The 25413-nt window shown below is 40.0% G+C and overlaps 1 protein-coding gene and 1 pseudogene across 2 annotated transcripts; one reads left to right on the plus strand and one right to left on the minus strand.

Moving 5' to 3' along the window:
* LOC113653643 overlaps positions 1-10153 on the minus strand; it is a 104204-nt pseudogene extending 94051 nt beyond the window's left edge.
* A 7444-nt stretch (positions 10154-17597) lies between these two features.
* LOC113657268 (BOLA class I histocompatibility antigen, alpha chain BL3-7-like) lies at positions 17598-25168 on the plus strand. Of its 2 annotated transcripts, XR_007143915.1 has the most exons (8): positions 17598-17839; positions 18195-18461; positions 22341-22616; positions 23344-23640; positions 23735-23836; positions 23986-24070; positions 24206-24238; positions 24273-25168. XR_007143915.1 is itself a non-coding variant. In XM_047818583.1 (7 exons), the coding sequence occupies exons 1-6, from the start codon at positions 17770-17772 to the stop codon at positions 24033-24035; spliced, it is 1062 nt and encodes a 353-aa protein (XP_047674539.1). In that variant the 5' UTR covers positions 17598-17769; the 3' UTR covers positions 24036-24070; positions 24206-25168. The 2 variants fall into 2 exon arrangements, 1 of the variants encoding a protein (XP_047674539.1); XM_047818583.1 differs by having other exon boundaries at positions 24206-25168.
* The last annotated feature ends 245 nt before the right edge of the window (positions 25169-25413 follow it).

The following is a 25413-nucleotide window of genomic DNA, read 5'->3' on the forward strand; positions in this document are numbered from 1 at the left end:
GTACCTGCACTTTCTCAGCGATCAGGTGGTCCAGCCATCCTGTGTCGATGTAATTGTTCCTGAAGCACTCGGTCTCCAGCAGCTTTATCAGATACTCCACTGTGGTCCTGAAATCTCCTCGGATAGACAACTCCTTCATGGCCACCACCATGTTACTGCCCACAGAAATGCATTCAGTTATTAACACTTACTCGCTTACTTTGATTCACCTGATACGAATGTAATCAACCCAAGTTCAGTATAAAACAATTAGTTTGTTATATTTTATTATTTTACAAAATAGTATTTTCAAAAGAGCATATAAATGTAGAAAAATTCAGTTCTACATGATTATGAGTGCAGACGTCTGGAAGGTTTTTTATTTCTAATACGGATAATTTTTATTTACGGATGGCACAAAGAATCTGTATGAAACTATATCCACAGAGAAGTCCTTAAAGACAGAGTGGACACTGGCATGTAGTGTAATGATGTGATGTGAGTGATGATACTGACGATATGGCTTCCTCCCGGTTTTGTCCCCAGGAGAAACAGTGTCCGAACTGCGAGTCAGCAAACTCGTGCAGCCCCCCTGTGGCCCCCACACTGAAGTAACCCCACACGTTCTTACTGCTGCGGAAATTCAGCTCCTGCACCGTGCCTGAGCTCGGCTTAAAGCCCTGCACGAAACAAACACGTAGACATCATCTCTGAAAATAAAAACTGTGGGTTTATCTGCTGAATCCCGTCTGTACTCACCTCATCCGGGTTCTCACTGGTGATGCGAGCGGCGATGACGTGGCCTCGAGGACAAGGGACAGACTCCAGATCCTCAAAATTAATGGTGGTGTCATCCCACGGAGTTTCACCATACAGCACACGGATATCCTTAATCCTGTGCAGAGGGATTCCCATCGCTATCTAAATGAATAAAAATTATACATGAGCTATTATAAAGGCAATGAATGAAAACAAATGACAACAAAGATCAGACATCGTGGTGTAATATTAATATTTTCAGTACCAGATAATAGCTTGTGCTTCACTCACTAGTTAACATCAGCAGTAAAACTGTGTGTTTATCATCAACTGTTCTGTTGATCTAAACAAGACCTAAATATGATTTAAGTCCAAACGTATAGAAACGATACCAGGTACGATGCGTAAAGTGATGTGTGTAAGGAGTTCAGTACCTGTAGCTGTGCAGCTGGAAGATTAACATCTGCTATCATTTCTGTGCATGGATGCTCCACCTGTAGTCTGGGGTTCAACTCCAGGAAGTGGAAACTGCCGTCCTCTGAAAGCAGGTACTCTACAGTCCCAGCACTCACATAGCCCACCATCTTAGCCATACGCACTGCATACTGATTTAAAAAAGAAAAACTTTACAATTTAGGTTTATAAACCTTTTAACTGATGTTCCATCACCTCGACTGCTACACATTATAAAAACTGACCCTCTCCATCTGCTGGAAGGTGGCGGGTGAGGCGATGGTGGCTGGAGCCTCCTCGATGATCTTCTGGTGGCGCCGCTGGATGGAGCAGTCCCTACCGAACAGAGAGATGGCGTTTCCGTACTCGTCTGCCAGGATCTGCACCTCCTGGTGACGTGCATGCTGAGCCAGCTGCATGATGAAGATGGGTGAGCCGGGCACCTCCACCTGGACCTGATACACAACACACAGTTTACATTTAAACAGGAAACATGAGAGGATGGGAAACTATGGCTGATTTGTACAGACACAAACACTTAAAGACTATTAACACACAGTAAGTGAGGCTCACATAGTGCCTACAGTGGTGTGTGTGTGTTTATTTCAACACAGAATGGTGCAATAACTAGAATCATGCACAGAGTTTGTGTTCCTCTCTAGTGAAGATTGTGACTGTTAGATGCCAATTTATTTACCACAGGAATTCAGCACAGTTTTTATTGTCAGAGATTACATTCCCCCAGCGCTAATGCTAATGAGCTCTATAGGACTATTATATTATCTATTATAATCTATCAGCATCAGTGACATCGGCAAGAGCATTGAAGACGTGACCGTCCCCAAGACCATCACCACATTCCAACCATAAGCCGTGGATGACTGCTATGACCTAGCCTTCAGAGCAGGGGACAGGACAGCCCTAAGACCAGCAAGGTCCAAACTGTCCCGAGCCATCTGGAAAAAATCCCGAGCAAAGCCAACAGCATTCCCCCTCCTGCAATCTGGAAAAAGGTACCAAAGCATTCGGGCCCTCATGACCAGACTGTGTAACAGTTTCTTTCCACAAGCCTTTATTAAGACTCCTTAATAACTGAACTGAACTGAGCATAATACACACCCACACTCAGCTGTGTGGACTGCACTGATCTACATCAAATACAATCTCACCCAATATACATCCTGTCTACAGCACCACCCATATTAAACTGTTCACAGATGCACTTTATGTGTGTGTGTGTGTGTGTGTGTGTGTGTGTGTGTGTGTGTGTGTGTGTGTGCGCACCTGTCTGAAAAAGCTGGGGAAATCTTCAGTGTTGTCCACTTTCCTGATTCCTTTCCCTCCTCCGCCTTCTGATGCCTTGATCACTACAGGATAGCCGATCTCCTCTGCACCCTACACACACACACACACACACACACACACACACACACACACACACACACACACACACACACACACACACACAGACAACAGAATAACATGAGTTACTCCAAATGGTGATTATAATTTCGTATTAGAATTGTCTGAAATGTGTGTAAAACTTTAAATAAATAATGAGAATGTATTTACAGCAAGACCTTCATCCACATCTCTAACACAGCCTTTGGCATAGAGCTCAGGTGGGACACTGATCACATGACCCAGTTTCTGTTCTTCATCTCCCCACAATACCTTCAGACCTGAACACAGAAAGAAGACTGAGAAATAAATACCTGTGTGTGTGTGTGTGTGTGTGTGTGTGTGTGTGTGTGAGAGAGAGAGAGAGACAGTGTGTGTGTGTGTGTGTGTGAGAGAGAGAGAGAGAAAGTGTGTGTGTGTGAGACAGTGTGTGTGTGCGTGTGAGAGAGACAGTGTGTGTGTGTGTGTGTGCGTGTGAGAGAGAGACAGTGTGTGTGTGTGTGTGTGTGTGTGTGTGTGTGTGTGTGTGTGTGTGAGAGAGACAGTGTGTGTGTGACCGCATGAGAGAGAGACATTGTGTGTGTGTGTGTGTGTGTGTGTGAGAAAGAGACAGTGTGTGTGTGTGAGAGAGACAGTGTGTGTGTGACCGCGTGAGAGAGAGACATTGTGTGTGTGTGTGAGAAAGAGACAGTGTGTGTGTGTGTGTGTGAGACAGTGTGTGTGTGTGTGAGAATGTGGGTGTGTGTGTGTGTGTGTGTGTGAGAGAGAGAGAGAGAGACTGTGTGTGAGACAGTGTGCGTGTGACCGCGTGTGTGTGTGAGACAGTGTGTGAGTGTGTGTGTGTGAGAGAGAGAGACAGTGTGTGTATGTGAGAGTGTGTGTGTGAGACTGTGTGTGTGTGTGTATGTCTGTGTGAGAGAGACAGTGAGTGTGTGTGTGTGTGTGTGTGTGTGTGTGTGTGTGAGAGAGACACAGTGTGTGTTTGTGTGTGTGTGTGTGTGTGTGTGTGTGTGTGTGTGAGAGAGACAGTGTGTGTGTGAGAGAGACAGTGTGTGTGTGTGAGAGACAGAGTGTGACAGTCTGTGTGTTTATGACAGTGTGTGTGTGTGTGTGTGTGTGAGAGAGAGAGAGAGAGACAGTGTGTGTGAGACATTGTGTGTGTGTGTGTGTGAGAGAGAGAGAGAGACATTGTGTGTGTGTGAGACATTGTGTGTAGAATCAGTAATAAAGACATTACCAGACCCAGACCAGGGTAAAGTGGGGATTCCTGCAGTCTGAGCTACAATAGAAGAAGCCACTTTATCTCCCAGAGCCCACATGGCTTTACTGGACGGCCCTGGGAGGGGACACACACACACACACACACACAATTATATAAAAGAATGAAGAGATAAAAACAAAGAGAAATAGTGAGTATTAAAAACAGAGCTGAAATGCAAGATTGATGCCTGGGCTGTTAAAATAAAAACAAAGAAAGAAAACAGCTACAAAGTAAAGAGGCTTTTATTTCCACATTTGTACCTAAAAATGAAATCCCTGCTTTATGAAGCAGCTCCGGCAGCTTGGGGTTTTCTGATGCGTGACCCCAACCGGCCCACACCGCCTAAAGACGGGAAAGCAGCAATAATCTTATCATCATCATAAACATCATTGTCATAAAAAATACCAACATTATGTTAAATGCAAATAAACAACATTATGCTAATCAGGACAAATAGCTACATATCCTAATCATCGTCTTCAATAACGTCAAAGTCCATTCATTACTAACATCACAGCTGATTATCACATCATAACTCTCCTCTTCTCTGAAGCCTGAATTTGTTCTTATCAGTAACTATAAAAGGTTTTTGAAGCTTAAGTGTCTGTGTTTTTGTTACCTGCACTGGAATTCTCTTTGCGATGTCCACGATCATCTCCACATTAGCGTAGTTGTTGTTGTTCGTCCCACCAGGAACAGGCACGTAATGATCTGCCATTTTAATGTACTCTAATACACATGAACAAAACTAACTAAATAAAATGAGCATCATAAATGATAGACAGAGTTTAGAAACAACAGATTGTCCTGGACGGAGTCTGACCTGCGTTAGCTTTCAGATCCTCAGGTGTGACCATCACTACGAAGCGGATGGTTCTTTCATTGCGGAACATTTCGTAGGACCAGCGGCGGATCGAGCGCATGCACTTTACTGCTGCAATGCCGTTATTGGCGATCAGAACCTGAACACACACGAACATAAAACATTACCACATAACAGGAAACTGGTCAGGATGGCTACAGGTAAAGATGTAGAACATTTCCATCTGATATAGTGATGAAATTATACAGTGAAACTAGATTTGTAAAGTTCGTCGTGACAAACTTTGATGTTGGCTTTGACGGTGCAAGCATTCGCAAAGGCCGGTGCATTTTGGAGGTGAGTGGACAGAAAGATTGTGAAAGCTACTGGACCGCTAGGGTGCCAATACTTTTGGAGGTGAGCGGACATGAGCATGTGACGTGATCCGAATACTTGTGAGGTAGTTCCCCTCGTTGTGCTGAGTGTTTTGATATGTCACATGTCCATGTAGTGCAAATTTTTAATTTTCACGTGACGTCCCGTTACGACAGGTGACATGACCAGAATACCCGTGGGGCAGTTCCCCTCATTGTGCTGAGTGTTTTGATATGTCACATGTCCATGTAGTGCAAATTTTTAATTTTCACGTGACGTCCCGTTACGACAGGTGACATGACCAGAATACCCATGGGGCAGTTCCCCTCATTGTGCTGAGTGTTTTGATATGTCACATGTCCATGTTGTGCAAATTTTTAATTTTGCTTGTTTTTGGGGCGAGGCTACATGTGACATCACGTGACATCACATGACGTGACCAGAATACCCGTGGGGCAGTTCCCCTCATTGTGTTGAGTGTTTGATATGTCACATGTCCATGTTGTGCAAATTTAAAAAAAAAAAGAAAATTCCGTCGGAACTCCGAAATAAAAACTTGGTCCGGAGTAAGGTCCTAAAGAACCTGTCCGAGTTCGGTGTAAATCGCTCGAAAACTTGCCGAGTTATAAACCTCAAAAGTTTATAATGGAAGTCTATGGGGGAAAAGGCCAATTTTGAGCTTCCGTACCGGGAATGCCGGAATTCCGATCACTTAGAAAAATAGAAGCAACAAACCTCAGACCAGGGTCTATGACATATCCGATTTTGGTGCATGTGGCTCATTTTTTAAATAAATTTTTGGCTCAGAAGGATAATAATAATAATAATAATAATAATAATAATAATAATAATAATAATAATAATAAGCTTATAATGGAAATCAGAATGTTGGCTTCTACAAAGCCAACATAATAAATATTTGATCTAGACACAATCTATATCAGATATCTAATATCAGATCTCTATAAAACACTATACAAGTATACACACACACACACACACACACACACACACACACACACACACACACACACCTTTTCTATTATGCGGGTTCCTCCGAATCGCTTGACGAATTCCACAGTGAAATCTCGAGGTACGTCCATCCTTCTCTGCTCTCGACCTTTCTTCATCAGGTTAAGACCAGACATGCTCGGCCTGCAACACACACACACACACACACACACACACACACACACACACACACACACACACACACACACACACACACACAAATGGGTAATAAACTTCACTGCAGGATATAGTGGTGAAATGTGTGTGTGTGTGTGTGAGTGGCAGATGAGTTTCTCCTGCACAGCTGCTGATAAGCCCCATTACATTAAATCCTGTTCTGATCACAAGAACATGTTCATCTTTAATACAAAACGTCTTCTTAAGTGTGATGTTCTACAGCTTACTTTTTATTTACTCATCAGTCTTTCTATCCATCAGACTGTCTATCTATACACATCTTTCCTGATACTCATCCATCCATTCATTCATTTATTTATCCTGTGAGTGGAGAATAAACTTACTCATTTCCCATCATTCCATTAAAAACTTATTAGAAACATATTAAACCTGCAGCTGATTAACACATGTATGCGGTTACTTACACACACACACCTGTACGTACCGCGTAAACTGTCCATCACACCAGTCTAAAACACACACACACCTGTACGTACCGCGTAAACTGTCCACCACACCAGTCTAACACACACACACAAACACAAACAAATGTAAGTTGTTCTTAGTGTTGTACTCTCTCCCTCAAACTAAAAGTCACATGACGTTCTAGTCTAGAATCTGGACTTTATAACTCGTGGTCTTTACTGTGTTAAAGCTGTAAACTGCAAACATCTTTATAATTACACACACAAAGAAAACAAAGCAGCAGATAATCACCTCCACTAGCACTGAAACTCTGCATCACAGCAAGATGCTTTATCAGATTATAAAGAACATTTATATTATAAATACAGCACTGTAAATCAAACTGTAGAAATACAGCAGTACTGTGTGTGTGTGTGTGTGTGTGTGTGTGTGTGTGTGTGTGTGTGTGTGTGTGTGTGTATGTGTGTGTGTGTGTGTGTTCTCAAAAGTGTCTACTGTCAAAACCAGCTGGGAGAAAAGTACAAACTGCTCGTCTAGTACAAACCGGTCTGCTTCCTCGGTTATCAAACAAAAGGGAGGAGAAAAACAATCTCTCTCTTTTTTTTCCAAGTGCATATTTCCCTTCATTTCCTTTCTGCTTCGTCTCTCTGTTCGCTCCATTTTCTCTCTCCTCCTGAATCTTTCTGTCTTTTTCCTTTTTCACCCCTTTCCTTCTCTCTTGCCGTATTCCTTTCACTTTCTCTCCCTCTGGCAGAAAAAGTCTGCTGAATATTGTTGTTATGGTTACTGACGTGTGTGAACCTACTCAATGCAGAATGGTCAAATATATGTCAAAGGAAAAAAACAAAACAGTGTGTGTGTGTGTGTTGTATCTGCTGTTGTATCGAGATGTCTACTGAGTCGCACTAACAGGAGAAATCACTGCACTCGAGCCCACGTTAAACAGACTCGACTCATTCCTCACCTTTTAGCCCATACGAGTTGGTCTCCATGGTGATTTTGATAAAGTTGCATACGGAGTGTTTCCTTTCTTGATCACACGTCCTTTATCAGTCAGCGCTGTGTGCGTGTTTTAGGAACAAATGCTTCAAACTCTCTGCTCTGTTATTAATAAATCCTGCCAGTGCAGAAGAGCTGATCTGAGTTCAGATTCCCCATGTTACCATTCACCCAACACACACACACACACACACACACACACACACACACACACACACACACACACACACACACACACAGCTAAATACCTGCCCAGATTCTTTCCACAGTTCAGATAAACTAATAAAACTAGCTTCATGTTTTTCTTCCTTGACTGTGTGCTCACTAAGAGACACACATCAGTCTATAACACTGCATAAGGACCTTAAAACACACACAGAGTTTCTGAAACACAGTTTTTTGCCATGTTTGTCTGTTAATGTGTGTGTCAATGTCAGAGAGGAGAGCTTCCATTAATAGCACACAGAGGCATGTGGCATGCAGCAAGATAACACACACACACACACACACACACACACACACACACACACACACACACAGTCATGTAACCATAAGTTTACAGCTGTAATTTATTCCCACTGAGACTCGTGTGTTGGACTATGTTCTCTCCTGAAACTGAACAAACAGCTTAACTGCTAAAGGCGTCACGTTTAAATGTCTGCTCGCAATATAAACTTTATAGAAAAGGAGAAATAAAATGTCTCAACATGACTTCTGTCCTGTGAACAAACTGTCGGTATAGAAACCTATCAGACCGATAGCATTAATATAAACCTGCACTCGTGTCAGTGAGAATTACGCAACACCTTCTGACCAATCAGAGCCCAGAACTGGGGTAGAAATGACAGTAGACTTCTCGTGGTCCTTCAAACCGCCCCACTGATGTGCTGGTGCTTTTGTTTAAAACCCTCAGAGAAACTCATTATGAACACACTGTACTTCCTGAAGACGTCTTTCGAGCAACACGTTGAATAATAATGAGGTTTTTCTACTGTGTTACATCATGATATTAAATCATTATAAATACATCCATAAGAATAATACAGTGAGAAGTGTTTTCCTGAAAATAAAGTGAGTGAAATGATTAACTTCTGATTCTGTTCCCTACCTCATGCTTGTGGATTGGGTCACGCCCGTGCGAGGGTGTGTCTTCTGTACGGCGTCAAGCTCTTTTCTGATTTGGGATTTGGCCGAAGCTGAAGCTTCATCGTCGGAATCTGGGCCTGAACGACTCACAGGAAGTGGCTGGAGTTTCCATGTGATCTGATTGGCTGGACTCTCGGTCAGATGGATTGTGGGTAACAGATGGAGGTTTGTCTTTATTCTCACACAAGGGAGACTGAGACCTGTGATCCATCTGTGCAGATCTGATGAAGCATTAAGCAGATTTTATATTCCAGAAAGAGAAATAAAAAACAAGGCATTAAAGTAAAAACCCAGAGTGTTGAGATGGAGAGAACTTCAGCTTTGTAGTGTTGGAAATATCAGGATCAGGAGGATTCATTAAACATCTCTGTAACCTGGAAGAGTAAATACACACACAGATGTAGGATTATTGCTGGATTCATCTGACACTAACTTTTTCATTTGCTGGATGGATTCAACAAAAAGCAGGAAACATTATTAATACAAAGAACCTGTGAGGAACTTCTTTTCTCCAAAAGTGGATAAAATGTAAAAGCTTCCAAAATAGTGTAGTGAATAGATGCAGTTTAGGGCCTATAGGTGTTTGCTTGCTGTCAAGAGTGTGTGTGTGTGTGTGTGTGTGTGTGTGTGTGTGTGTGTGTGTGTGTGTGTGTGTGTGTGAGTGAGTGTATGTGCGAATGTGTAGGTGTGTGTATATATGTTTATATGTGTATGGGTGTGTAAATGTGTGTACGTGTATATACTGTATATGTGTATGTGTGTGTGAGTACTGTATGCATTTATATTTGTATGTGTATATATGTTTATATATGTGTGTGTATATGTGTGTCCCTGTGCCATCTGGGTGAAGGGTCGCTCTGCTATCTTTAGGAAACCCTGAAATTCACCACCTCACCTCACTGTACACATAAAACTGAACACTGAGTTTATTTTCACACTTATTACAAAACACGGTTATGTTATTTTATTTTAGATGCATTAATTTACACCACAGTTCACATTATTTACTGTTTAATGTAAAAACGTCAGTAACTCGGTGAATCACCTCAGAGCTGCTGAACACCAGCTAACTCCTTTAGCCTGAGTGCTAACAGTGCAACATAAACAGCGCTCAAGCTAAAACTTCATTAAGTTAACATTCGTATAAAGTCATATTATAATACAACAAAAATAAATAAATAAATAAAGTTAAACACTGCTGAGTAAGAAGCAAGTGCTGGTTATTTAGTCAAATTAAATAACAAACTTAGTTTATTTTAGCGACTACAAAATCCTAATATGAACAATATATTATTATTATAGCACAGATCAGTAACAAACATTCACCTGCTGCTCTGCGTGAAGAGGAGAAACTCAGCGTTTTACTACAGGAGAGAAAACAGACAGTTTACAGCTACATGGCCGCGTCCCAATTCACTTACCCTTACTCACCGGCCGCGTCCCAATTCACTTACCCTTACTTCACCGGCCGCGTCCCAATTCACTTACCCTTACTTCACCGGCCGCGTCCCAATTCATCTGACGCTACTTTACAGGGCGCTCCCAATTCACGTACTTATTCCAAAAGCAGAGGCTGTATTCTATTCCAGTTATCATCACTAAAAGTTGGCTGTGTTCTATTTCTGTATCCTCACTAACAGTGCTCAACAGGGCTGTGTTTTATTTAAAAAACAGGGGCCTGTAAATCAAAAACACACTCAAACACTCATTCTGTATACATCCATGTCTACAATACCACCATATAAAACTGTTTACATGCTGGTTCTGCACACTGTTTTTCTATCTTTGCACATGTTGTCTTGTACATTCAGTCAGTTGCTGTTTATTCACACTACATTTCAATACTCATCAACTATTACTAATATTACTATTACACAAGTGTATATATGTTTACTAGAACCCTCTTTCTTCAAAATCCTTTATTTCTGCACAATGTACTGTATAATATACAGTATGTACACTGGGTGGCGCTGTTTGTGTATTTGTCCTGTAGTGTTTTGTACTGTCTGTTTGTACTGTCTTTTGTCTCACAATGTTTTCACTATGTTGCACACTTTAAGCTGTTAGCTCTTTGTTTTTTATGTAGCACCGGGTTCCTGGAGATACGTTGTCTCATTTCACTATGTACAGCATCAGCATTGATTGAAATGAAAATAAAATCTTTTTGACCTGACTGTATGTACTTTATTTCACTCAACACCAGCTCTATCACCAAGAAAGCCCAGCAGTGTCTCTACTTCTTTTGAAGGGCAAGAAAGTCACATCTCCCTCCCTATCTCTCGTCCTTACCATGTTCTACAGAGGGACCATTGAGAGCATTCTGAGCAGCAGCATCACTGTCTGGTTTGGGAACTGCACCATCTCGGATTGTAAGACCCTGCAGGGTATAGTGAGAACAGCTGAGAAGATCGTTGGAGTCTCTCTTCCCTCTATCATGGACACTTACACCAAACGCTGCATCTGCAAAGCCAACAGCATTGTGGATGAACCCACACACCCCTCACACACACTCTTCACCCTACTGCCGTCTGGAAAAATTCAATTCAATACAATTCAAGTTTATTTGTATAGCGCTTTTTACAATAGACATTGTCTCAAAGCAGCTTTACAGAACATAAACACAGAGCAGAAGGTAAACATAATTAATGATAAAGGAAATAACGAATAATAAAAGAAATAAGAATTAACGGAATAAAAATTCTAGATTAGAAAACCCTCACGACCAGACTGTGTAACAGTTTCTTTTATCAAGCCATCAGGCTCCTCAATAACTGAACTGAATTGTACCGAACACAATACACACACACACACACACACACACACACACACACACACACACACACACACACACACACACACACACACACACACACACACGCACACTCAACTGTATGGACTGCACAGATCTACACTAAATACACACTCTTCCAATATACATCCATGTCCACAGCACCAACCATATCAAACTGTTCACATGCTGTTATTACACACTTCATATAACTGCTGCTACTATATAAGTGTTCATTCCAGTATTTCTGCACATGCACTATTGAACATACAGTATGTACACTGGTCTGCGTTGCTGTTGTGTATTGTCTTTTGTGTAATGTCTTGTATTTTTTGTTTGCACCAGGTTGCACAGAGGCACTTTATGTATCTAGGACTAACTAAAGTTCTTAGCTCTATCTTTGTTTTATGTAGCACCATGATCCTGGAGAAATGTCTTATTTTACTGTCTACTGCAACAGCTATATATGGTTGAAATGACAATAAAAGCTTCTTGACCATTGACTTAGGGTGTGTGTGTGTAGTAACTCAGTGTACTAGCAGAGGGAGTTCTTTATCATCTTGAGTGTATCGAAAGTGTTAGCATTTTCTGGAAGTTAAGGGATTTTCCAAGCTGCGCTGACTCACTAGTTTACCAAACGTGTGTGTGTGTGTGTGTGTGTGTGTGTGTGTGTGTGTGTGTGTGTGTGTGTGTCAGAAGTGTCGGTTTGAAGCGTTGAAATTCAGCACAATCTCCATGTCCTCATTTGATTTCATACACTTTCATTTCCAAAGTGTATTTTATATGTAGTGGTACATTATATGTGTAGTTGTGTAGTTGTGTAATGGTTTAGATGTGTATAGTGGTGTATTACATGTATGTAGTTGTGTAGTGGTGTGTAATTGTGTAGGAGACGTGTGTTGTGATGTATTGTGTGTGTAAAGGTGTATTAGATGTGTGTATTAGCACATTATGTGTGTGTGAGTAGATCTCATGACTCAATAACCTGCTCTTGTCTTTTCTCCCTGGTTACTGATGACACAGGACATTTTGGTGTCTGACTCTGTGCTACTATTGGAGGAGAGACCCAGCCATAACAACAGACATGTGACCCACCCCCCAACCTTAAGCAGGCTTTTACTGTCAGTGGAGAGTGTTGTTATATTGTACAACACACACACAGGTTTTTACTGTGATGAGAGTGTTGTTATAGTGTACAACACACACACACACACACACACACACACACACACACACACACACACACACACACACACACACACACACACACACACTGTTTTCTGATTTACAGTAAATTCTCAGTTATTGTTTTTGTAAATGCTCATGTCCACTAGATAAACACACCAATAAAACACACCATGTGCTGAATAAAGGTGTATTAAAGTTGTGAACTAATCAATTATTTTATACAGAATATATATATAATGTAGAAGAAATGAAGGGTTTTCTTAGATCTTTAGACTCTGTTTATTACTGTGTGTGTAATTATTCAGATCCTCACACATCCCTCTATAGTCCCTCTATTTACATTAAAACACAATAAAGTGTATTTTAACTCAACACTGTCTGTCTGTCTGTCTGTCTGTTTGTACGGTGCTCTGAGTTATGATGGGGTGTCTTTCTGTTTAAAGGAGATGAATAAATGACTTTCCTTTAGCTGCAGCACATTGTCCTTACATCACATAACTCATCATACAGTAATCTGTTTATTTCTTTCACTGCTCATTGTGTCTAAAATGAAATGTTTAAACATTAACACCTCATGTTTATTAGCTTTATAACCTCTACACCAAGATAAAGTATAAGATCTTTGTTCTCGTGTCCTCGTCTGACCCTCTGCTACTTTCACTTTATCACCAACAATACAGCAGCAGCTCCAGCGTCCCAACACTTCCTGCACTACAGGTTCCTCCTGCTGCTCTACATTTAATCTAAATTAAGAATCTTATCATATTTTATTAGCAGAAATTCCCCTCCTCATTATTCAGGCTGTTTCTTTTATTTCATTATTATAAACAGAACCAAAAATGAAATTGTGCATTGAACTTTTCACAGATATCTGTGTACTGTTAAAGCGTAAAGATTATTTTAGTAAATATTGGTGCTTTCCTGAAGCTCTGCTGGATGTAACAACTACCACCATATTTCCAGTGTCTCTTTATTTAGTGCAAAACTGTTCAGATGATTATAAAAGCATGACATTGTGCATGTGGTTCATCTTTAGGCTGCTTATTAAGACATTTACATTAGACAAACAAATCCAATATGACAATTTATAAGATTATTCCAGTTGATCCTAGTGCACTGATCCTAATATAAACCAGGCAAATTGTCCGAAATGATTTTTTCACATCATCTTGTTTTATTTGATTGATTTATTCCTCATTTCTAGAAGGTGTAAGACATTTTTGTGTGTTTGTGTAATATTTAACTTGAATTTTCATGGTGAGAAGGCATGTAGATGTATCATGGTGTATTTATTAAACCTTAGGACCAGCTCACAGCTACAGGTCAAATAGCATCTGTGTTTCCTCAGCTGATGGGTTGAAGAGACATCCAGCAAACCATCTGTACCTTATCATGGTTTGTTCGAGCCCCAGTCAATAGGATTCAGGTACACACAGACACTGGGCTCCATGTGCATCCTGTCTGGAGGCTTTATATTGAAATGGAACATCTTGATGTGGAGGAGTTATACAGTATGTCTGTACAGTATGTCTTGTTACCTCCTTCAGCAGAACCAGACCTGTCTTGTACATGTTGACTTCTCTATCGTCTCTAAAGTGTGTATCTGTGTCATCAGTGTCATCAGTAAAATCAGGGTTCCTCTTGTGTGCTTAATCCTAAGTACAGCAGATCAGATCTCATTATCCATCTCAGGCTTCACCCTTAAACAGTCCTGAGTCTTTCAGGATCCAGCTCTTTACAGGGACAGAACACAATACTGCTGTTCCGAACACATTCGTATCATGTGCTTTAATCATGAATAACTCCTCACTATTTCAGCGTGAATCGTTCTCTCATGCTCTCTTCAGTTTCTTCAGTGTCTTCATGACTACAGGTACATGCTGTTCAGTGTACAGTAACATCACTTGATTAGACCGTGCTTGTCCCCTCTGGTCACAACACTTGTATAGATGTTTAGACATCAGCGATTTTGTCTGATAGAAAGAGAAATAGCTCCATGTTGTTGGTGTTGTCTTAAAGGAAGTTCCTGAGTGTTTTGCTGAAGTCTGTCACACTCCAACTCAATTCCTGCCCCCTGTCATTCAGACAAGATTGAACATAACCATTATAAACTATATCTGAGCATTTGTAATAAGATCTTAGATAGGGAACATTTTGATGCTCCAGCTTCAGATGATGTCAGACAGTTTAGTGACCTGAAAGACACTGAAATACCCGTTAAAGTCTGTACACCATCCAGGTGACTAAACCCCTCCATCCTTGGCTCAGCTCTGTCACTCAAACACATCCTGTGTGTTCAGGTGTGGATATCTGACTGACATGGAGCTTAATTAGATCTCATTTGGACAAAACTGTATTTTTATACAGAAACTGACATGCTAAGGTTCACAGTTGATGTCCTCATTATGCCCTGGTAGTGCATCACATTCACTCACATAATAACAGGATCAAGAGATTTTCATGTAATTTTTACATCAACTAACTCTTGATAAATCCCTGTGTAAAATAAAGTAAAGAATTCTGACAGTATCTATAAAGCAGCTTTATACTAAGTTATGTGACTGAATCCCAGTCTCTATTATAAACCCTGCCCTTTGTCTACAATTAAAAGTGATGCAAACTTAAACAGTTCCTCTGTTTCATCTGAGGCACAGAAGCAGAACTCAGATTGCTGAAGGATCCTGAATGTGTGATGAAGACGTCAATAAGCAGTAAAAAGTGTGTGTGTGTGTGTGTGTGTGTGTGTGTGTGTGTGTGTGTGTGTGTGTGTGTGTGTGTGTGTGTGTGTGTGTGTGTGTGTTTAAGGCATCGCTATTCTGCAGAATCACTTTCATCTCCTGATGTAAAATAAAATTTAATTAAAACAAACCATCTCAAATACACACACACAGTTTTTTTTTAAGAAAACTGAATTTTTTTTTTCACGTATTGTTTTGTAAATAAAATAAAGATCCATTTAGTAAAAATGTTTCCAAACTGAGCTGAATGTTTTTGTGTATAAACTAATGACAGTGTTGTGTTGGTCGTTGTCGTGAGGCGTGTTGGTGTGTTGGTATCAGCCATAAAAACATTTCTTCACTGAAGGGATTTTCCAGCTAATGTTTTCACTCTCTCAAACACACACACACACACACACACACACAAACACACACACACACACACACAAGGCTTTGGCAGGACTTTCCGCTGCAGAGACTTTACACACTGTGTAGTAAACTGTTGTATTTTATAAAACTGATATAGTTTTATTCATTTGTTCATCTCATGTAATTACTATAACCTGAACAAGCTGCTGTTCAGACATTCAGTGTGTGTGTGTGTGTGTGTGTGTGTGTGTGTGTGTGTGTGTGTGTGTGTGTGTGTGTGTGTGTGTGAATCTTCTTCATGTTTTCATCACTGTATATCTGAGGAAATCTGAGTGAAATGTTGAGCTAGAATAAGATGATAGAAATGTTTCTCACATCATCATCTAATGTTTAAAGCTGTAGAAATGTGTGTAAATGAGGGTGCTGTATGTGCTGAGTGCTGTAGGATAAATGAATATAAATAAACAAACAAACAAATAAATAAATAAATAGTTAAATGATAAAAGATTGTTGCATAAACAGCCGGCAGCTCAGTTTTTTAAACCCTGTTTTTTTCCTCGTTACTAAAACACTTTCAGTTACTAAACCTGCTGCTGTAACTTTGTCTTAGTAACTGATGATGCAGTGAGTTATTCAGTACCACAGACAAGACACACACAACACACACACAAGACACACAACACACACAACACAGACACACTTTACACACCAGACACACGGACACACAAACACTCTCTGTACTGCATGAGGATTTAATCTGTCAGACACACACCTTTTTTATTTCTTCTCAATAAATATCTCACTGATCACAGATATCACAAAAAGCTTCTTTAACTCTAAACATTAATGAGATGTGACACTTTATTTAGATCCACAGACCCTCAGATTTCTGTAGTTTATGTAAATTAACCAGTAGCTGTATAATTATCGAATTATTAAAACTCTGAGATGGATTTGTGTGGAATTTGTGTGGATTTTGTTGAGTTAATTGTGTATATTTTATGTTTATTACTTATTAATGACAAACAGAATCAGTCAGTTTACAGTGTTTACAGCTTTCACTGTTGGTAATTAAAGTTATATGTTACTAATGAATCTTAATGAAAGTTGGAGCATAACACTGATGTTGTGGATGAGTTTGGAGAAAGAAACAGGAGTCAGTCTGAAGCGTCTCCACTCAGCAGAATCATTTTCAGCTTCTCATCTGAACCTCCATCCTTCACACACACACACACACACACACACACACACACACACACACACACACACACACACACACACACACACACACACACACATATACACACACACACACACACACACACACACACACACACACACACACACACACACACACACACACACACACAGTAACACAAACAAAATTATGTTAGTGTGTTTATCTTTATATTTTTACAGTAGATCTATTCATAAAACCTAGGACAATGCAAACAAACTAAATGATTTTTATAATAATAATAATAATAATAATAATAATAATAATAATAATAATAATAATAATGTATATTTGATGAAAATAATATTGTTTTTTATTTTAAAAAAGATTCAATATAAAAAGTGATCAACTCTTTTCTTCATCTCCTGCTTTTACTTTCAGAATAAACCTGCACTCTTCTCATCTCCTCTGAAATTGGTGACGCGTCTGAGTCCTGAATTCTGATTGGTCGGCACTCTGAGTTCTGATTGGTCAGAGCGGTGGTATAAAATAATTCTCCCCCTGACAGAAAAAACATTCCCTCAGTAACAGCAGAAGCAGCGGGATCACTGACTCTCTATTATACAATTAAACAGAGTTAAACAGGATTAAAGTGAGTAAAACAGAGTTACAGTGGTGTTAAAGTTATAAATCCACTCAGTAAATAATAGATTTAGTGTTTTAGTGCTCGGACAGTGAGAGATGTCGCTCTGCAGCACAGTGATGAAGACTCTGATCTTCTTCACATTTTCTCTTCATCTTTCATCAGCAGGTGAGTTCTGTAATGTTTACTGTCTTTACTACATTTATTTACTCTCTAATAATAAAGTTTAACGATAAAGCTGTGATAAGGGCAAATCTGACAAAGTTACACATAAATAATACAGTTAATAAATAAATAAATCTCTCACCAAGTAAAACAGAAATACTCACTTTTATTATTATTATTATTATTATTATTATTATTATTATTATTATTATATTAATTATTATTATTATTATTATTATTATTATTATTATTAATTATTATTATTATTATTATTATTAAGTTAATGAGTTTGATCTTTACAGTATTTCCAGTGTGGGTTGAGTTAGTGATGTTAATGTGTGTTTTTACACTTTTACAGTCACACATTCCATGCAGTATTTCTACACTGGAGTTACATCTGGAATAAATTTCCCAGAATTCACGGCTCTGGGTCAGGTGGATGGAGGACAGTTTGTGTATTACGACAGTAAGATCGGGAAAATGATCCGAAAGACGGAGTGGATGCAGAAGGTGACTGCTGATGATCCTGATTACTGGAAGAGAAACACACAGAATTTTCAGGGTTCTCAGGAGATCTTTAAAGTCGGTGTGGATACACTAATGGAGCGCTTTAATCAGACTACAGGTAAACACACACACACACATGACAGATGGTTAATGTTTTACTGTGTAATTAAAGAACAGTAGTTCTTTACACTTTAATTGTACTAAACAGTACTCAGCAGTTGAACTAGTAGTTAATTGTACTAAACAGTTAAATTAGTAGTTAATTGTACTAAACATCACCTGTGTGTTCATGGGAATGATGTTTGGATCGAAATCTTTAGTCTGTGCTCGGGAAGGGGGGAAAGGTTTCTGCTTCATCCTGAGCTGTTGTTGTTGTTCTGCTTCTCCTGCTGTGCTCCACACTGATTGGTCAGATTTACGTATCTCTCCTGTCCAATCAGATGAGCTCATCTCTGTCGGTCAGAAAGTCAGTAGCTGTACGAAGTCTTGTCGGATCTCAGAGGAACGTTTCGTCTGCATGATGGACGTTTCCTCCTTTCAGACCCTGCAGTGTTGAGCAGTGTGCAGTAAAGCTCTCAGACTTCAGCACTGACCAAAGCCACATCTTCAGTGTACACAATAAATATTTGTGTCCATCTTGTGGGTCAGAAAGTCAGAACGTCTCCATCCCGCTTCAGATTGGATCCAAAAACAGCTGATTGATGAATCTTCACTCCAGTACAGAAAGCTCCAGTTCAGTCCAAAGCCTGATGGAGTCGATGCCACACACCGAACATCAGTCGCTTTACATGCCAGAAAACTGAAGTGAACATCAGACACTTTATTTTTCTGTCTTTATGTTTCATTTGTCTGATCAGAATGAAACACATCAGGGTTTGAAATGTAGATGCATGAGTGCAGAGAAAAACCTGCAGAACTGCTGGAGAAAATATCTTCTGCTGTGGATCTTCTTCTTCGTGGTGTTGTTGTGTGATGTTAGTCATCATGAGCACTTGAGCACGCTGTCATGCTGCGACTGATCATCAGATTAATGTCAGGAATCTGACGCTGCAGTTACTGAGCCCATGTTTCATTAGTTCAGAGTCTGTCACGCTGCAGAGAGAGAGGTTTATACAAACCCCCGTGAAGTTGGCACCCCATAAAAAGAAATAATCCCCAAAAACTCTGCCATTCGTTTGTGCTACGTTTGTGCTGATTTGTGCCACAAAAACGAATGTTTGTGCTGGTTTGGTGTCTGAGATATTAAACATCATTTTTTTGACCGTGTGATGTCACTTTCCACCCCACATCGCCCAAATCGCTCAAAACCGGCTTAGTTCGTTTGTGCTCGATTTGTGCCCATTTGTGCCGTTAAAACAAACACTGTATCTGTTTTCCTTCCTGAGATATAACCAAAATATTTTCGGGAACTGTGACGTCACTCTCCATCCCAGTTCGTCTAAATCACACAAACCTGGTGTCATTCGATTGTGCTCGATTTGTGCCGGTTTGTGCCGTTGAAATGAACGTCAAGTATATTTCCCCTTCTTAGAAATAACAAAAACAACTTGGAGCTGTGACGTCACTCTCCACCCCGTGCCGTCCAAATCTCTCCAAACCGGTGGCGTTCGTTTGTGCTCGATTCGTCCCGGTTCGCGCCGCTAAAATAAACATTAAATCTAAGACGATACACAATTATATTCTTCCACATTTTTATTGGACAAAATCCATCAGTCCTCTTGCAATATTAGTACAGACAGAGAAGTTACAGTACATTGCAGGTAAGATGTAAGATCACAGTGCATTGGAGATTATCTAAGAAAGAAAACATTACGAAATACATTACCTGACGATTTCAAGCTCAGATCTAAAATGCTAAACTCCACAGTTAAAATGGGGGAAAACACGGCAAGCAGTAAAAAGCAGCAAGCACAAACAAGCGTGACCGTATTTAAACAATAGGTATATAGAACGGCTTGCGTGGGGTCACGTCTCCTCCAGACACTTTATAATTTCCTTATGAAGGGAATAAATAAGTTAGATATGGTGTTATACAGCACAAACAAATAGCACCGGGTTAAGGCGATTTGGACGACAACACGGTTCTATTTGTGATTCAGTGATCCCATTCATAACAACGGTTTCTTTCCTTCTGAATGAACGAATCAGCTTTGAATAGATTTAATAAATGACTCAGGACTAAAAAAAAAAAAAAAAAACAGTACATTGTGGCCTTCTATTGGGAATTTTTTTTTTTTTTTGGGAAAAAGTGTAACTAAATTTTTTTTCTATCGTTTCATATTTCTGTCATTTTTGTAATGAATCTCATAATTATTTATAGGCTGTAAATGTGTGCAGGAGCTCCTTATAAAATATGTGTTGGCTATTAATACAGCCTTGCTTGTTTAATTATACTTGTCTTTTTAACAAATGAAGCCACTTAACCCTTGTAACTTATAAACAGTTTATTTGAACCGTGTCCCGTGTATTCTGACACATAAATGGATGTCTCTGGTGGACGCTACCGATATCTACTCACCTTAGACCCGCTATTTTATTCTGTTTGCTATTTTAAGGAAGCAAATTAGATACACTGTTTATTTTAGAGGCACAAATCGAGCACAAACGAACTAAGCCGGTTTTGTCCGAATCGGACGAAGTGGGGAGGAGAGTGACGTCACTGTCCCGTATTGTATTTGTTATTTCTAAGGAAGGGAAAATAAGATTCGATGTTTATTTTAGCGGTGCGAACCGGCACAAATCGAGCACAAACGAACTAAGGCGGTTTTGAGCGATTTGGGCGATGTGGGGTGGAAAGTGACGTCATACGGTCAAAAATAATGATGTTTAATATCTCAAACACCAAACCAGCACAAACGTTGGTTTTTGTGGCACAAATCAGCACAAACGAATGGCAGAGTTTTGGGGATTATTTCTTTTTATGGGGTGCCGACTTCACGGGGGTTTTATACACCACTACTTTTCACATTCATCCATTTTATACATCATCCAACTGATCAGTTAAGTAAAAAATGATTGTTAGAAGGATCGATGATCAAGGGAATTGTTGCCGTGAACGATTGTGTAAAACCGAACGGTCCGAATTTGTGAGCGTGCGACTGAAACACTGATGGAACTGATGGATGGTGTAAATAAACCCAGCAGCCGAGTCTGTCGCCTGATTGATCAAAATCATCCTGATGATGTCTTATGGTGAAGTTTTGGGATTGTCTGATGACATGAAGCTCCGCCCCCTCACTACCACACACACACACACACACACACACACACACACACATATCAGTGACTCTGAGAGACACCGTGTCGGCGTCTGTAATCCTGATGAAGAGGAGGATGGAGTTTCTCTGCAGGATTCTAATGAAGATGAGGTTGATGAAGGTCTCGCTGATGAACTTCACTCTTCCACGTGCTGTTGGAGAAACTCTGCTCACGTTCACATCAGTAACGAAGCTAGCAGGCGTCAGTTAGCCAGCGTGTCTGTGCTAATCTCTCTCTGAAGGTCAGGACCTGTCCCACCCAGATGTTGTGAGAGCTTTGAGGAGGTTCTGTGGATTCCTCTGTTCCTCAGCAGTAGTGAAACTCACACTTCAGTCTTCAGCTGATCTTCACAGGAAGCTGCAGGAGAAACAGAAAACAGACCGTAGTGTCTTGTACTGTGTGCTGTGTTGGCGTCACTGCGCTCTCCTGATCAGCGTGTGTGAGTGACGTGACGTGACGTCGTCGTACTGAAATAAATGAGTCACACAACCGAACACGTTGATCAGTGTTTCAGAACTGAGAAAGTCACAGCGTTTAGATGCAGTGTGTAACTTTAATCAGCGCTACACATGACATTACTGCAGCTACACGTCGTGTTCAGGGTTAAACACTGGGTTTATTACTCACTGTAACACTGTAACTTCACATCACTTCACTTACTACACTTTCTGCCTTTAAAGAGAAACACAACAACTAACTCTGTGTGTGTGTGTGTGTGTGTGTGTGTGTGTGTGTGTAGGAGTTCACACAGTGCAGAAGATGTACGGCTGTGAGCTGGATGATGACGGGACTGTTAGAGGATACACACAGCACGGTTATGATGGAGAAGATTTCCTCAGTTTTGATCTGAAAACTAGCACATGGATTGCAGCTAAACCACAAGCTGTGATCACCAAGAACAAGTGGGATAATAATCCTGGTATGACTGTGGGTGAGAAGAACTACCTGGATAACATCTGTATCGAGTGGTTAAAGAAGCATGTGTCTTACGGCAGAGAGACTCTGGAGAGGAAAGGTAAAGTGTGTGTTCTGTTACTGTAACACACACACACACACACACACACACACACACACACACACACACACACACACACACACACACACTACTCCTGAGTTGTGATTATTTAAATCTCTACATAAAAATAAGTTGATTCTTTAAAAGCTGTACATTAAAAGTGTAAATCTATTTTTCTGTCCAACTCAAAACTCTTTCACATCTTTGTAGACAGAAAATCTTCATCACATGACCAATAACTCTGAACTTCACTGAGGGAGAAATTGAGGTGACGTTCTTCAGATATTTCAGTGTGTAAAGTGTAAAGACCAAAATCTTTCAGCAGAACAGCGACGTTTTATTTCAGTTAAACAGAGACCCGAGAGAAAAAAGAAGAAAAAGTAACTGAAACTTTAAGGATGTTTTCATTCTAACAGTTTACAAACACTTTAAAGAGTGATGATGATTAGAAAGTGATGAAGATGCTGTTTCTTGTCTCCTGTGTTGCTCACAGCAGATGCTCTTCAACAGTGTGGTGAAGCTTCAACGTTTCTGCTGTAAACTTTCCTCCTTTCCTGCAGAAACCATTCCAGTGTCTCATCTTCACTAAAACTCATAAACTGGTGGAAACTTGATGAAAAACGTCCTCAGCAAGAACACAGATTATTCCTCATCAGGGTTCTCATGAGGAGTTTAGACATGAAGAACAGAAGAGACTTTTAATATTTCTGTCTCTGTGTCTCTGCAGTTCGTCCTACACCGTCACTGTTCCAGAAAGAAGCCTCTTCTCCAGAGGTGGTGTGTCACGCTACAGGTTTCTTCCCCAAAGAGGTGATGATCTTCTGGAAGAAGGACGGAGAGGACATGATTGAGGACGTGGAGCTCAGAGAGACGTTACTCAACCAGGATGGAAGCTTCCAGAAGAGAAGCATTCTGAAAGTCCCAGCTGAGGAGCTGCAGAAACACACCTACACCTGTGTGATTCAGCACAGCAGCTTGGAGAAGGATTTAGTGCTGAATGTGAGCGAGCAACAGATCCTGAAAGGTCAGAGAAACACTTTCCTCTAAAACTACAGATTTACAGTGAAATCTGATTTCCTGCTGCAGCAGATAATAAAGACTCTGTGCTGATTTAACAGGTGGAGGATCGATGGCTATCATCATTGGTGTAGTCGTGGCTCTCATTGTTCTCGTTGTTGCTGTTGTTGCTGGAATTATGGTCTGGAAGAAGAAGAACTCTGGTGAGAGGAGGAAGGAGGCAGATGTGAAGTTTTCAGAGAACAGATTTACACTTTCTAATTCTTGAAGGAGATTTGATGAAGATTTTACTTGTTTTTAATCTGAACTGATAAACTGATAAATAACTGTCTGTCCATCATCTGTGTTTCAGGCTTCAAACGTGCTCCAGCCTCTGAAGAGTCTTCCTCCACCAACTCTTAAAGTGTGACTGTGTGTCTTCCTGCTGAAGTGAGAGAGTAAGACATGATGATGTTTACAGTGTCATAGGGAAGATAAATCTGTGTGTGGACTGAAACTCCAGCAGAAAAGACTGAGCTCACATTAAATCTCAGCTCAGAGCTGATCCTGTTTCTTTCTCTCTGTTTTTCTAGGAGACACCAGGAGATGGAGATGAGGACCACACACACACACACGCACACACACACACACACACACACACACACACATTATTCAGTGGGTATCTGGGTATGGTTTATTTTCCTGTAAATCTCTTGTTCTGGGTGTAAAATGGGATTTTTCTGATTGTTATAGTTTTATTTTTATGCTCTGTGTAAATTCTCTGTGTAGTTTTCATTCTTCATCTGTGATTTTACACACACACACACACACACCACACACACACACACACACACACACACACTGATCTACTCAGGCTTCAGTCTTTAGTAGTGTTTTAAACAGGAGTGTGTATCAGTTTGTTTATTCTAAGTTTCTCATCTGATTTCCTGTAGAACTGAATCAGGTTCACACGAGAGATTTTCCTCAGCAGCTGTTTGTGTAACTGATGGATTTGTGTCTCAGACAGAAACTGGGTTCTTCAGATGTGATGAGTGTTGAACAGATTGGACTAAAGTGTAAAAGAACAGGAGTGAAGACAGCAGAAGCAGGAGGTCATGCTGGAGGATCAGCACTCCGAGATTTTATTTTCAACACAAGAACAAAACACAAAGTCACTAAACCTCACTGAGAACTTTATTTATTACTGAACTCCATTTAAAACTAAAACAATCCATTCAACACCTTTTCACATCTGAACGACCTGTTTAACAAATCTGTGTGTTTTATTAGCTTCAGTCCCATCAGTAATTCTAACACATCATATGGTGTGTTTCCAGACCTTTAAACACACAAACACACTCAGCACTGACTCACAATCAGTTATCAACCTTCATCTGTTCTGTTCTGTTTTAAAGGGATTAGTCTCATAAAGACACATTTACTGGTTTGTGTTTCTTCTGTTTAAACTTTAGCTTAAGATTAATTTTAAGATGATAAAGATAAGACATACAAACTGTTATAATAATGCTGAAATAAATAAATAATGGTAACGTCCATGCATCTGTGTGTGTGGGGTTTTTTTTATAATAAAGAAAATAGAATAAGATAAAAATGTAAATGAGAGAATATGATCTTAGAAGAGAAATGAGGATGGAGTTACAGCTTTTGAGTTAAAATCTACATCCCTGGGTTTTTTAATTCATGATTATTATGATTAATTACTGTACTTTTAGGAGTTTATGTAATATCACACTTGCATTAAGTTAAACATGGCACTGTACTGTATCCATACTGCATTTCT

The sequence above is a fragment of the Tachysurus fulvidraco genome, chromosome 9 (genome assembly GCF_022655615.1).
Source record: "Tachysurus fulvidraco isolate hzauxx_2018 chromosome 9, HZAU_PFXX_2.0, whole genome shotgun sequence".
NCBI lineage: Eukaryota > Metazoa > Chordata > Actinopteri > Siluriformes > Bagridae > Tachysurus > Tachysurus fulvidraco.